The 13,182-nt window shown below is 42.7% G+C and overlaps 1 protein-coding gene across 1 annotated transcript in view; it reads left to right on the top strand.

Moving 5' to 3' along the window:
• Nucleotides 1–13,182, top strand: part of Nox5 (NADPH oxidase 5) — a 49,934-nt gene that overhangs the window by 18,315 nt on the left and 18,437 nt on the right. The window contains 5 exon segments of the mRNA XM_047539278.1: nucleotides 914–1,056; nucleotides 5,064–5,108; nucleotides 5,663–5,787; nucleotides 6,079–6,163; nucleotides 7,249–7,348. Coding sequence (XP_047395234.1) covers nucleotides 914–1,056; nucleotides 5,064–5,108; nucleotides 5,663–5,787; nucleotides 6,079–6,163; nucleotides 7,249–7,348 — 498 coding nt within the window.

Here is a 13,182-nt window from a genome sequence, read left to right as displayed (position 1 = left end):
CATTTTCTGCAGTTACACCAGCAGGCATAGTCACACGAGCAATACTCGTAACTTTTTCAAAATAAAAGCCAGATTTTCTCTATCAGATACAGTTGCTGCTCCTCATCACTTCAGTGGTCAGTAGTTCCTGGTAGATGCCCCGTCATGTTTTAGTTAAGAGCACATCCATTCTTAAATCACAATTGTTTTTGATAACTGTCTTATTATAATTGTTTTCATCTATAATTTCTATGCATGTTATCTTATGTATTTAAAAATCTTGTTCCAAGAAGGAAGCTATCCACTGCCTTCAGAGACTGCTAAAAGAGTCTATAGTTTAAAAAAAAGAAAAAAAGTAAAAAATAAGAAGCAACAGGGTAAGATCAGAGCAGGTCTCTTGGGTCCTCCTTGCCCTGATGTGGTAGGCTCTTTTTGGCCCCCGCAGCAGAGGGACTATGCCACCCCATACCGCCTTCCCACTAGTCATTCACAGTCGTTCACTCAACAGAGCACCTTAGTAAGCACCTGCTACACCTCAGGCCTGGTGAAAGCAGTTGCTTCTACTATGAACTGAGCACCTACAGTGTACAGTAATGGTGGGGGGAGATCCCCACACTGGGGAGACCCTGACTGGATGAATGAGGTGGAAGCCCTACCCTTAGGGAGTTGCTGGGGGCACTCTCACCTGTCCCTTATTAGAGAAGACAGAGCCCTATTTAAGCTCGGGTTGACTGCTTTAAGAAGGATCAAAGGCTGCCCTAGAGACATCAAAGGTCCAATTTCAATGCTATGGCTGCTAGTTTGGTCCTGAGGAAGGACATTCAAACTGGGACTCAAGTCAATGAGGCCCAGTGGCAATGCTTCCAGTGAGACGAGACTTACTCCCATCTGGAGGCCAGCATGGACCCCTCCCTTCTCTCCTTGTCTCACTCAGACACCATCAGGCTCCACATCCGATCCCAAGGCCAGTGGATGAATAGGCTGTATGAGTCCTTCAAGGTATCGGACCCAGTAGGCTGTGATTTCAAGAAGCTGTCGAGGAGCTTGAGGATGAGAAGGAGTCAGAGGAGGGGCCAGGTAGGTGGCTGCAGGGAGGAAGGGTCCACTGTGGTGGCAGACTCCTGGGGATCGAGTCACCTTCTTCCTGGTCAGTGGGAGCAGCTGTTGTGCACACAGGCTGGATGGCAGCATAAGTGGCAGATAAGCATACACGATGACTGACTGTGTGGTCCCAGAGCCTCCTCGAAGCCTGACCACCCCAGAGCCTTCCATCCTGATTTCCTGCATTAGAAAGGGGAGGCAATGGAAGGAGTGGGGACAGATCAGAAAGACCCTGACCTCCAAGTCTCTGGGACAGTGCTTTCTGACTGCATGGCCTTTGGCTTGTCTGTTAACCTCTCTGGGTCTGTTTGTTTTTCTTTGAAATGGAGATAGTTTCCCTCCAAGGCTCACCTTTCTCACCTGATTCCATTAAAGACGGACCCAAAGATTGCAGAGGGAGTATTGAGGGAAACGGGCAGCACAGTCCAGGTGGGCCCTTTGGTCGTCATCAGCAATAACAGCATTGTTATCTTTGGAGCCTTGATGAAGCCCATAAAGCTGACAAGTTGGTAGGGCCAAGGAGGTTCGGAGAAATAGAATCTGTGAAGAGTGGCCCAGAGACTCAGGAGCCTGAGACAGGAGGATGGCAAATTCAAGGCCATCCTGGGCAAGACCCTGTCTCAAAATAAAAAGTAAAATGACCTGGGGATGTAGCTCAATAATAGAGTGCCCCCAGGGTTTAGGGTTTGATTCCTGGCACTGAAAAAAAAAAAAAAAAAAGGGGGGGGGGGACAGGGAGGGATCAGAGCAACTCCTAAAGAAATCAGGATAGACCAGGGAGGCTGAGGGTCGCTGGACACGAGACTCTCCCTCTTGGCCTGGACACTTGTTAATATGTGAGAACCCTGCTGAAGGTCAAATGAACTCCTAAAGGGAGTCACTGGCCCCCAGGTCCCAACCCTGCCTTGCCCTTGGGGAATTTAACATGGGTGCTGCGGAAGTAGGGGCACCAGGTGGGATCCTGCCTGGCCAGAGGAGAGGCTCGTTTCAGAATGGTGCCAATAGCAAAGCTCTGGGATGTGGAGGAAAAGGTAGAAACAAGCAAAGTTCTCTTCCGGTAATTAGAAGGAAGAAGCTGACTTGCAAAACCGGATGAGCCATGGCACACTAGGAACCAGTAGGAAGACACACTGAAAGTTGTTTCCCTGGGTCCTTGGACCCTGCTGCCACAGAATAAATTGGCACAGTCTTTCTGGCAGGCAGTCTGGCCATATGTGTCAGCAGTTTAAATATGCACACCCACTGGCCCAGCAATGCCATTGTTAGAGAGTGAGGCTAAAAAGCTAATTGGACAGGTGCACAAAGAGTCGTGTTCCTTCACTTCTTGAGCAAATATTTACCGAGCGCAGCACCTACTGCTTTCCAGGTTCTGTTCTAGAAGCTAGAGATGTGTCTGTAGGCAAAAGAGACAGCACTGCTTACCTTCTGGCAGGCGGGCCAACAATGAACAGGTGAAATGCACATGTAACGTGTCAGGAGACAACAAATGCTATGCAGAAAAATAAACGAGGGTCCGGGGATAGTGACAGGAAAGGTGCTATTCCACATCGGATGGTCGCTCATGATAATGAGAAAATGGATAGTCAGAAGGCCCAACCAACGGCAGAAGGCAGCCAGAGAAATTACTGATCACCCTCATAATGGAATAGTAAGTGGCCTAAGAAAGATTATGGAAATGTCAACTTATTAGCATGGAAAGCCAGTCAAGATGTAGAAGTGGGAAAGACAGGTTGCAAAGCAGATTGCTCCATTGATATAAAATGAGTGTGTGTGTGTGTGTACGTGTGCGTGTGCGCGTGCGCGTGTCTTTGTGCATGTGTGCATACATGCATGCGTGTGTTAGGAAAAAATGTCTCAAGAGCAAAGAGAAAATGTTTATAGTAGCTGTCATCCTTTCCCCTTGTTTAATTATTTCTGTAATATGTGATGTTTTCAGAACTAATGTGAATCAACTCTGATATTAAAGCAATTTCTGTTTTGAAATAAAACAGGGTTTGCAACCACAGCCCGTCCACTCCTGTGACTCAGCACAGGGAGCTGTGGCCTCCAATAAGGATGTCACTGTGGAGCTGATGTCCTACAGGTCTGAGGGTCCACAGTGGAAAGGGGACAAAGGCCCAGAGCCCACAAGGATGGAAGAAGGGACCCCAGTATGGTGGGGAGCCTCTTCCCAGGGCGGGGACCTGGTAAGACAGAGGAAACTGCAGCTGACTTGTCTGCCCAGGGATGCTGGGTCTTGGCCTGGGAAGCCTTGGCTTCCCACATTCAGGTAGGACCCACATGGAGTGGGGTTTCTGCAGCCAACCATCTGCCTCCACCTGGTGACTGTCGTCACACTTGCAGTTCATTGGCAATATTTTCTACTTAATATTTCTCTTACATCTCCACAGTATTCTAAACTGTGTTTAAGAAGACTCTTTTGTTTGCTATCTTTAATGGAAAAATAAGTATTGTGTGCCATCAACAGACTGACTCTAAAAATGAAAACGTGGTATTAAATTCTTCTAGATGTTTCTGCCTGTTGAGGCTTCAAGCCTGAGGCAGTGGCCACTGTCCACTGGCCTGCTCCCTGCATGCACACACTCCCTCTCTCACTTTCACTCCCCACCTCTGCACTTTGTTAAAAGAAGAGAGAGAGAGAGAGAGAACCCAGCACTCTCTAAGACGTTAGTCTTCAGGAGCTGTTAAAGATGTGTTAGGCAGAATCAAGTCTCTCTCTTTGCCATCAGAAGAATTAGAGAAAATTGAAAGGGGAGCAGCCCTCTCCCAGGGATTTCCTAACCCCCGACAAGCAGTTTGCACCCAACACTAAGTATCTGCAGCAAAATGAAAAAGCAACATGGTGCAACATGACACTGCATGGGTCACAGGAGACGCAGGCTCCATGTGGAGCTCTGTGGGACCTGGGCAGGGCCTTTCCTTGCCCTCAGTCTCAGCTCCTCTGAGGGACACACCACAGGCTCCTGCAGCCCGTTCTGCCCTCTCCTTCCTTCACCTTCCAGCAAGGGTGTTGACCTGAACGTGTGTCTGACGGGCTACCTGTGCTCAGGCCTGGAGTAGTCAGGCTCTGCGGGCAGAGCCAACCCCACCTAGAGGGCCCCTGGGCCTGAGTAGAAAAGGCATAACTTTCCTTCCTGAGGCAGCAGGGCAAAGCCTCAAAGAGGAGATGTGGCTTAAAACGAGCTAGACATGGAAGGAGGCACAGCGATTTGCCAACTGGGGAAGAGCAAAAAGGCAGAGGAGAAAGAGCATTTCAGGCCAGGAGGTGCAGCTAGAGACCCGAAAGCTGGGAGGGGCTAGAGATGCCGGTGAAGGTGGGAATCGGGATGAGTCTTCCGGTCTCACCCTGAAGCTGACTCGTACTGAACCCTATGCATTGATTGTTAAATTCTCAATTTGGTGAGCTAATGATTAAACATGGTCACATGGCAGGAGCCATGAGGGCAGTACAGTTGTGCCTCAGTGTCCAAGGGGAATTGGTTCCAGGACCTCCCAGGTACCAAAATCTGTTCAAGACCTTAAGTAAAATGATGTGATCTTTGCAACCTCCACCCATCCTCCTCTATAATTTAAATGAGCATTTACATATGTCAATAATTTCTATACTGTATTGTTTAGGGAATAATGACAAGAAAAAATTCTGTACGTGTTTACCTCGGGCACAATTTTCCCTCAAATATTTTCAATTGATAGCTGACTGAACCTGTGTAGGTAGAACCTGTGGATGCAGAGGGCCAATTGTATTTAGGCCACAAAAAAGAACATATGCTAATCCTCAGGGCGACTGAGATTTTCCCCTGAGGAACTGGTACCAGCACACTGTTGATATTCTTCCTCAGAGGGCTCCATGATCATGAAATGACTTGAACAGAAAAAGCAATTCCTTTTCAATACAGTTGCTCAGACTGGCAAGGCTGAGAAGCTTCTAAGAAATGCCCAACTCTGTCCATTCCCAGACTCAGCCTCTGCTCTGCTCCCCGCAGATCTCCGAGCTGTCCTCTGAGAACCACCGATTCTGCAACATCAAGGTAAGAAGCTCCAAGAAGTGGCCATGATGAAGAAATCCTGCCTGCTCCTGAGGAAATGGAGTCTTTGCTTTTGGGGGCAGGTTACTGTGGCTCTTTCTACCTCAATTCCTCTGATCCCCAAGGGTGGACTCCCAGGTATCCGGACCATTTGACCAAACCCTCCTCCTGCTCCTTATACCCACAGGTGCCCTGCCTTATCCTCTGCCTGTTTCTTCTCCAGGATCAGGGGTGGTGTGTGTGGAGCTCCGGTGCACTCTCTCCCTGCCTCCCTGGCACCCACAGCACACAGCTGCAGTGGCAGGTGCACACCAGGGTTGCTAGTTGCTCCTTGTCACCAGCTCTGCATCCTACTATTCTAGGGCTCTCTCCAGATGTGTGCTGCAGCTCAGCTTGTGGAAAGAGTGCTGGAGTAGGAGCCACTTAGACCTGGGCTCCAGTCTAGGAGATGACTGCCTGCCTGTGTCTAAAAGGGTGCTGCTGCCCTGGGGACCTTCCTCAGGAGTGGGGGGTGCCGCTCTCCCCTCAGTCCTCTTTCCTCTTGCTCCCCTGTGCAGTGCTACATCGATGGCCCTTACGGCACCTCCACCCGCAGGATCTTCGCCTCAGAGCACGCCGTGCTCATTGGGGCAGGTATCGGCATCACCCCCTTTGCCTCCGTCCTGCAGAGAATCATGCACAGGTGGGTACACAGAGCATGGCCCTGCCCACATCCAGGGCTGTCCTGACAGAGGCCCCCTCGATGCTCCCCTTCCTGCCCCAGAAGTCTCCTCTCTCCTCTCCCCCTCCCCCTTTCTCTTCCCTCTCCTCCCCATCCTCTGTCTTATTTTGTGTCTCATCCCCCTCCTTCCTCATAGGGTGGGCTCTGCCACCCCATCCTCCCTCCCTGTCTTCTACACTGTTCTCTGGGGTCCTGAAAAGTCTCATCCCACCCCCGCCCAATTCAAACCCCTCTCCTCCTGCTTCTCCTCAGGCACAAAAGGAGAAAGCATGTTTTTCCCAGATGCCAGCACTCCTGGATGGATGGCTTCCAGGACCATGACATGAAACTGCACAAGGTGGGTGCTGTTAGCACAAAGAGAATGGGCAGGACGCAAACCTCACGCATCTTCTCAGTTCTTGATTCAGAGGGATGAAATGGCGCCTGTGGACCCACTCTCCTGGAGGAAGATGAGCCACTGAACAAAGAAAGGGACTGGGTTGGTATAGGTTATTTTTTGAGGGGCGATCTAGTGGACGTATGTCAGTTTGCTTGGACACTCAGGAATGTGAGCTCTTGTGGTCAAGGTCTGAGGAAGGGTCTGAAGAGGACTGACTTTGGAGGAGACAGCGCCTCCTAGAGACGTCTCTTCTGAGGTCGATAGAACGCCCTCCGCCTGCAGCCAGCACCTGGAGAACATCGTCTTGGGAGATGGAAGCTGTCAGTGCACGGCCTTCATTTTTACTCCCTTTTCTTTTTCTCAGGTCTCATTATTTTGGGAATTTCTTATTCTCCACATCCATTCGGTGCCACCTTCTCCCCAACACCTCCTGCAACAGGAGCCAGCACCTCCATGCAGAGGCAGGGAGGGACACCTGACCTCTCTTCTGCTGGGATCCCCTTGCTCCTTCCAAGCTGCTCTCTCTCTTTCCCTCCAATATACCAGCTCTCCTGGTTCCTCCTAAATGTCCAGACCTCTGCCATCAAATTCCTGTCACTTCTGAGAGACCTCAGATAAGCACCTGAAGATAAGCACCTCATGATGGCTGCACAGTAGGGAAGCTAGGCAATCTGGACCCAGCTCCAAGCCTCGTGTTTACCATCCATGACCCAATGGTGGTTTCAAAGATTAAAAACACGTTTGCCTTTTGGACATTCATTATTGTGCACAGGGAACTAAAAAATAATTTTGCATATCTGTCTTTCCCAAGCTAATATCTCAGAACACTGCTTGGAAAGAGAAAATTCTAGCTTTGAATCAGGAACCTGGGTCCTGGTCATGCTGCTCTGTAAACTGGGCAAGTCTCTTTACCTCTGTGTGCTCTGTCTTCCCCTCTGATCTTGTGTAGACACCAGGGGAGTCCTTTGGGCCCAGGGGACCACAGATATGAGCATGCTGGGAATGAGGGAGACCCTCCTCTGAACCAAAACCCCTCTCTCTAGGTGAACTTCATCTGGATCAACCGAGACCAGAGGTCTTTTGAGTGGTTTGCGAGCCTGCTGACCAAACTGGAGATGGACCAGGCCCAGGAGGCACAAGATGGTAGGAGAGGGATGGGGCCTGCAGCCTGGGGGAGGTACAGTGGAGTCAAGGTCTCTTTTTTAAAAATAATTTATTGAGGTAAAGTTTACATACCATAAAATGAACCATTTTAATATGAACTCAGTGTCTTTTAAAAAAGTATTGTTCCATTTCTATCAAAGATAGGGAGGGTCCACTAAAATGTAACATTTTGTAAAGCTTTAATAAGGGAAAAGGAGTTGGGCATGGTGGCACATGCCTGTAATCCCAGCGACCTGGGAGGCTGAGACAGGAGGATCTCAAAACCAGAGGAGTTCAAAACCAGCCTCAGCAATGGCAAGGTACTAAGCAACTCAGCGAGATCCTGTCTGTAAATAAAATACAAAATAGGGCTGGGGATGTGGCTCAGTGGTTGAGTGCCCCTAAGCTCAATACCCAGTACCCAAAACAAAATAAAACAAACAAACAAACAAAAAAACCCCAAATCATCAAATTAAAATGAACTTAAATAACTGTATTTCCACTACAATCAAAGTAGGAATAACTGTGCTTCATTAGGAGGATCTACTTCTTTTATTTATCACAGCACCCTGGGAATTATCCCCATGGTTGCATGTATCCATAAACAGTTAAATTCCCTTTTATTGCTGAATAGTATTCCATTTTACAAATATACTACAATTTAGTTTTCCATTCATTTTTTGATGGACATTAGAGTTATTTCCACTTTTTGGTTATTTTGACTAAAGATACTGAGTATTTACATGAATACAAGTTTTTGTATGGACCTTTATTCACATTTCTGTCAGGCAAATATTTAGGAGTGGGTTTGTTGAGTATTGTAGTAAATATTAAGTTAATTGTATAAAATCACTGAACTACTTTTCCAAAGCAACTATACCATTTTACATTTTCATCAGAAATGTATAAGAGTTCCAGGTGTTCCACATCTTCACAGACCTTTTTAGTTTCAGCCATTCTGGTAGATGTGAGTGGTATCCTAATATGCTCTTAATTTGCATTTCCCTAGTGATTAATGATGTTGAGCATCTTCTATGGGCTTATTATTATGTGTGTTTTTTTGATTGGTGTGTTATAATTACACATAAAAGCGGGATTCTCTGTGACATGTTTGTACATATACAGAAGTCTTTGACCTACTTCATTTCCCAGTATCCCCCTTTTTCTTTCCCTCCTCCCTCCCCTTAATTCTCTTCTACTCTATAGGTTTCCTGTTTTTGTGAAATTCCTCTTTTTATTCCTCTTTTTTCTCTAGCTGTTGCATGCTCTTTGCAAGGTGTCTGTTCACATATTTTGCACAGTTTTAAATCCAGATGTTTGTCTACTTTTTACTTAATTGTCAGAGTTCTTTACGTATTCTGGAAACAAATCTATTATCAGCTGGATGTTTTGCAAAACATTGTCTTAAACTGTCTTTTGAAGAACAAGTGTTTTACTTTTTAATGGTCCCCAATTTATCAATCTTTTCTTTTATTCCTCTTCTTTTTGTGTTATATTTAAAATCCTTATGTCACTCAAGGTCATGAGAATTTTCTCCAGTGTTTTCTACTACATGTTTTTTAGGTCTGTTCTTCATTTAAATTAGAATTTCTCAGTCTTAGCACTATTGATATTTGGGGCCAAATAATTTCTTATTATATGCATGATTCCTGTGCATCTTAGGATCTGGGCGACTTTCCAACCTCCATTCACTAGGAGCCAGTAGTACCCCATCCCTGTCATGACAATATAAAACACCTCCAGATATTGTCAGATGTCTGTGGGGGCAAACTTACCTTGTTTTCAGAAGCACTGATTTAGATAAATAATTATCCATTCAAAATCTATTTTGAATATGATGAGAGTTAAGGGTAGAAGTTAATTTTTACGTATGAATATCCAATTTGTCTAGTTTCCTAAGATTTAAAACCTCTCTTCTTTTATAATATAAACATTTAATATTATACATTTTTTAGCAATAGTGTAGCTAACACAAGTTTTTTGTTATGCTGCATTTTCATGATCCTTCAGTTCAAAATATTTTCTGAATTCCTTTTTAAGCCTAATTTGATTTTTCAGCCAAGTAGAAGTGTGTTTAATTTCCAAACACTTGAATTTTCCAGGTATCTTTCTGTTAATGATTTCTAATTTAATTGTGTTGTGAATAGAGATTGGATTCTTTTTGTGTGTGTGTGTGCACATGTGAAAACGTACTTTTTAAAAACTTGTATGAAGACTTGTTTTATGGCCAAAAACATGGTCTTCATTGGTAATTGTTCCCTCTGCAAATGCAGGGAATTTGTATTCCACTGTTTTAGAAAATGTTCTACAATTGTCAAGTAGGTCAAGCTGGTCGAAAATGTTGAGTCTTCTATATCCTTACTGACTTTATCTGTTCTATAAATTACCAAAAGAGAAGTATTTAAATTTCTGATTATAATTATGGGGCTTAATAATTGTTTCCTTTATTTACTTAAAGCTCTTCTTTATATGTTATTACTCTAACATCAACTTGTATACAGCAATGTAATATGATTCTAGCACTAACCCCCCCGAGTCAGTACAGACCCAAGTTCAGTGCTCAGTTCTCCATGACAGCCCTCACTGCAGAGGCCAGTGACACTTCAGGGGCCCACAGAACACTTGTACTTCTGACCCACTGGCTACAATTTGGGGGTTCTCATAACCACCTCAGGTTCAGTAACTCATCAGAATGGCCTACAGAGTTTGGAGATATAGCTCAGTGGTAGATCACTTGCTTAGAATGGCCCATGAAATTCAGAAACATACCATGCTTTTGCTTATAAGGTTTATTATAAGAATCCAAATCAGAACCAGCCAAATGAAAAACTCATAGGGAGAGGTCTGGGAGATTCTTGAACAGAGAGCTTTTATGTCCTCTCCACATGGAACCAGGGTACATCAGCCTCCTAGCATACCCATGTGTTCGCCAATCAGCAAGCTCCATTGAGCTTCAGGATTCAGAGTTTTTATGATGTTCCATCATGTAAACATGATCGATTGACTCATCAGCTCAATGACTAGGAACTCAATCTTTAGGCCCCCTACCTGCACAAGAGATTGGGCTTATTCAAAAAACAACCCTCTAATCACATTGTTGGTCTTTCTGGTGACCAGTCTTCAACCTAAGTCATCTCATCTCTTAAGATAAACTTAGGTGGGATCCAAGGGACTCATGAATATCAAAGGCATCCCTATTACTTTGGAAATTCCAAGGATTTTGGGTCTCACTCCCAAGGACCAGAGACAAAGGCCAGAGTCTTCATTGCACAACAAAGGTGGATACATATTAAGGATCTTTTTGTCTTCTTGATAAATTGACCACCTTCTCATTATATAATATCCTTCATCTCTGATAATATACCTTGTTCTGAAGTCTATTTTTTCTGATATCAACAGAGCCATTCTAGTATATTTTTAAATTTTAGTTATTCTACAATATTTCTTTTTCTATTCTTTTAGCCAGTCTGCATTGTTACATTTAAAGTGAGTTCCTTATGGACAACCTATAACTCTTTGATTTTAAAAATGCAATTTAATAATCTTTGCCTTTTAATTAGAGTTTCTAGTCCATTAATATTTAACATAATTATTGATATGATTGTATTCAAATCTACCATCCTGGTTTTGATTTCTGTTTGTCCCTGCTCTTCTTTTTTCCTTTTCTCTTCTTTTTCTGTATATTTTAGGATTAATTTATATCTTTGTAATACCATTTATCTCTGTTATTTGATTACTAACCATTTTGCTTCATTTTATTATTTTTGTGGTCGCTATTGGGTTTTTTGTTTTTGTTTTTATTTTTATTTTTACAGACTGCATTTTGATTCATCATACACAAATGGAGTACATCATTTTGTTTCTATGGTTGTGCATGATGTAGATTCTTACCATTTGTGTAATCATACATGTACATAGGGTAATGATGTCTGTGGTTTTAAATATACATTTTTAATTTATTATAATCTATCTTCAAATACCATTATACTACTTACTGTATAGTATAATCCTTACCATAATACAATTTTCTATTTTCTCCTTTCTTGTCCTTTGTGCTTTGTTGTCATACATTTTACTACTACATTTGTTATAAATCCTACAATACCTTGTTTTATTAATTTGCTTTAAATAATCAATTATCTTTCAAAAAAGAAATTTAAAATAAAAAAACACCTCTTTTACACTTATACACTTACTTACCTTTTCTGGTTCATTTCATTTTTGTGCATAGTTCCAATTTTCTATCTGGTATAATTTTCCTTCTGCTTGAAAAACTCCCTTTATTATTTCTTGTATTGCAGATCTAAAAAAATGCAGATAATTCCTTTAGCTTTTTTTTCTACAGAAGTCTTTTTCTTACCTTTTGTTTTGTTTGTTTGTTTGTTTTTGTACTGGAGGATTGAACCCAGGAGTGCTTTACCACTGAGCCACATCCCTAGCCCTTTGTATTTTTTATTTTGAGATAGGGTCTCATTAAGTTGCTGAGAACCTTGCTAAATTGCTGAAGTTGACTTTGAACCTCTGATCCTTCTGCCTCAGCTCCCAGGCTGCTGGGATTATGAGTGGGCACAAATGTGCTTGGTCTCACCTTGATTTTTGAACAATATTGTCAACAGTTAATTTTTTTCTTTTGTTTCTTTAAAGATACTTTCCATTGTCTTCTGGCTTGCATAGTTTTGACAAGGTAACTGTTGTCCTTATCTTTGTTCCTCTTTAGTAATTTTTTCCTCCTTTTACCACATAAGATGCTTTTCCCCTTTATCACTGGTTTTCAGCAATTTTATTACATGACTCTTTGTGTGTTTTTGTTTATGTTTCTTGTTCTCAGAGGTCATTGAACTTCTGGGATCTAGAGTTTTCATCAAATTTTGAAATCTGTCAGGCATTTTTTCTTATGTGTTTTTTTTTTTTCTTTCTGTTTCTCTTTCCCATTCTTGTCACTTCAATTTTTCATATATTAGACCATTTGATATTATCCTACAGGTGACTGAGAGAGTGTATTTCTTTCCCTGCCCCCACCCCCACTTTCTTTTCATTTTGAATAGTTTTTATTGCTATGTCTTCATATTGCTATGCCTCTAAGTTAATAGGTCTTTTCTTCTGTAGTGCCTTTTCTGTTATTTCTATTCCAATCAAAATTTGATCAGGTTTTTTGAAAATTAGATGTTGGTGTCAAGCTGCTTCTGAAATTTATGTGTAAAATCAGAGGATTTAGAATAGATGTTAATTCTATTCAATGTATTTTCATTTCTGTTATTATGTTTTTCTTCAGTAGAAGTTCCATTTTATGTCTTCCATTTCTTTCCCCATCATATTTGTTCTGTTTATTTGCTTTGATATTTTTAAGCATATTTATAATATGGTTTCAACATCTTTGTGTACTAATTTCATCATGTCTGCTCTCTCTGGACCCATTTCTAATTCCTAATTTTATCCCATTTTTTTTTCTTCTTCTTTGTATGTATGCTTATTTTCTTTATTGGATATCAAGCACTGTGAATTTTAAATTGTTTTTTTTTTTTTTAGATTTTGTGACATTTCTTTTAATAGTACAGTACTTTGTTCTAGTGCACAGTTGAGTAATGTAGTACTCTTTTTTTAAATTTTATTTTAGTTGTCAATGGACCTATATTTTCTATATATTTTTTAGCTGTCGGTGGACATAATACCTTTATTTCATTTTTATGTGGTGCTGAGGATTGAACCCAAGGCCTCGCTCATGCTAGGGAGTGTGGGACCACTGGACCACAATCCAAGCCCCATGTAGGACTCTTTTAAGACTCTCTCTTAGCTTTTGTTAGAGTGGGTCCAGAGCAGGATTTTGTATATTTAGT

This window comes from Sciurus carolinensis, chromosome 2 (assembly GCF_902686445.1).
Source record: "Sciurus carolinensis chromosome 2, mSciCar1.2, whole genome shotgun sequence".
Taxonomy (NCBI): domain Eukaryota; kingdom Metazoa; phylum Chordata; class Mammalia; order Rodentia; family Sciuridae; genus Sciurus; species Sciurus carolinensis.
The sequence above is the reverse complement of the archived record's forward strand: the minus strand, read 5'-3'. Positions and strand labels throughout refer to the sequence as shown.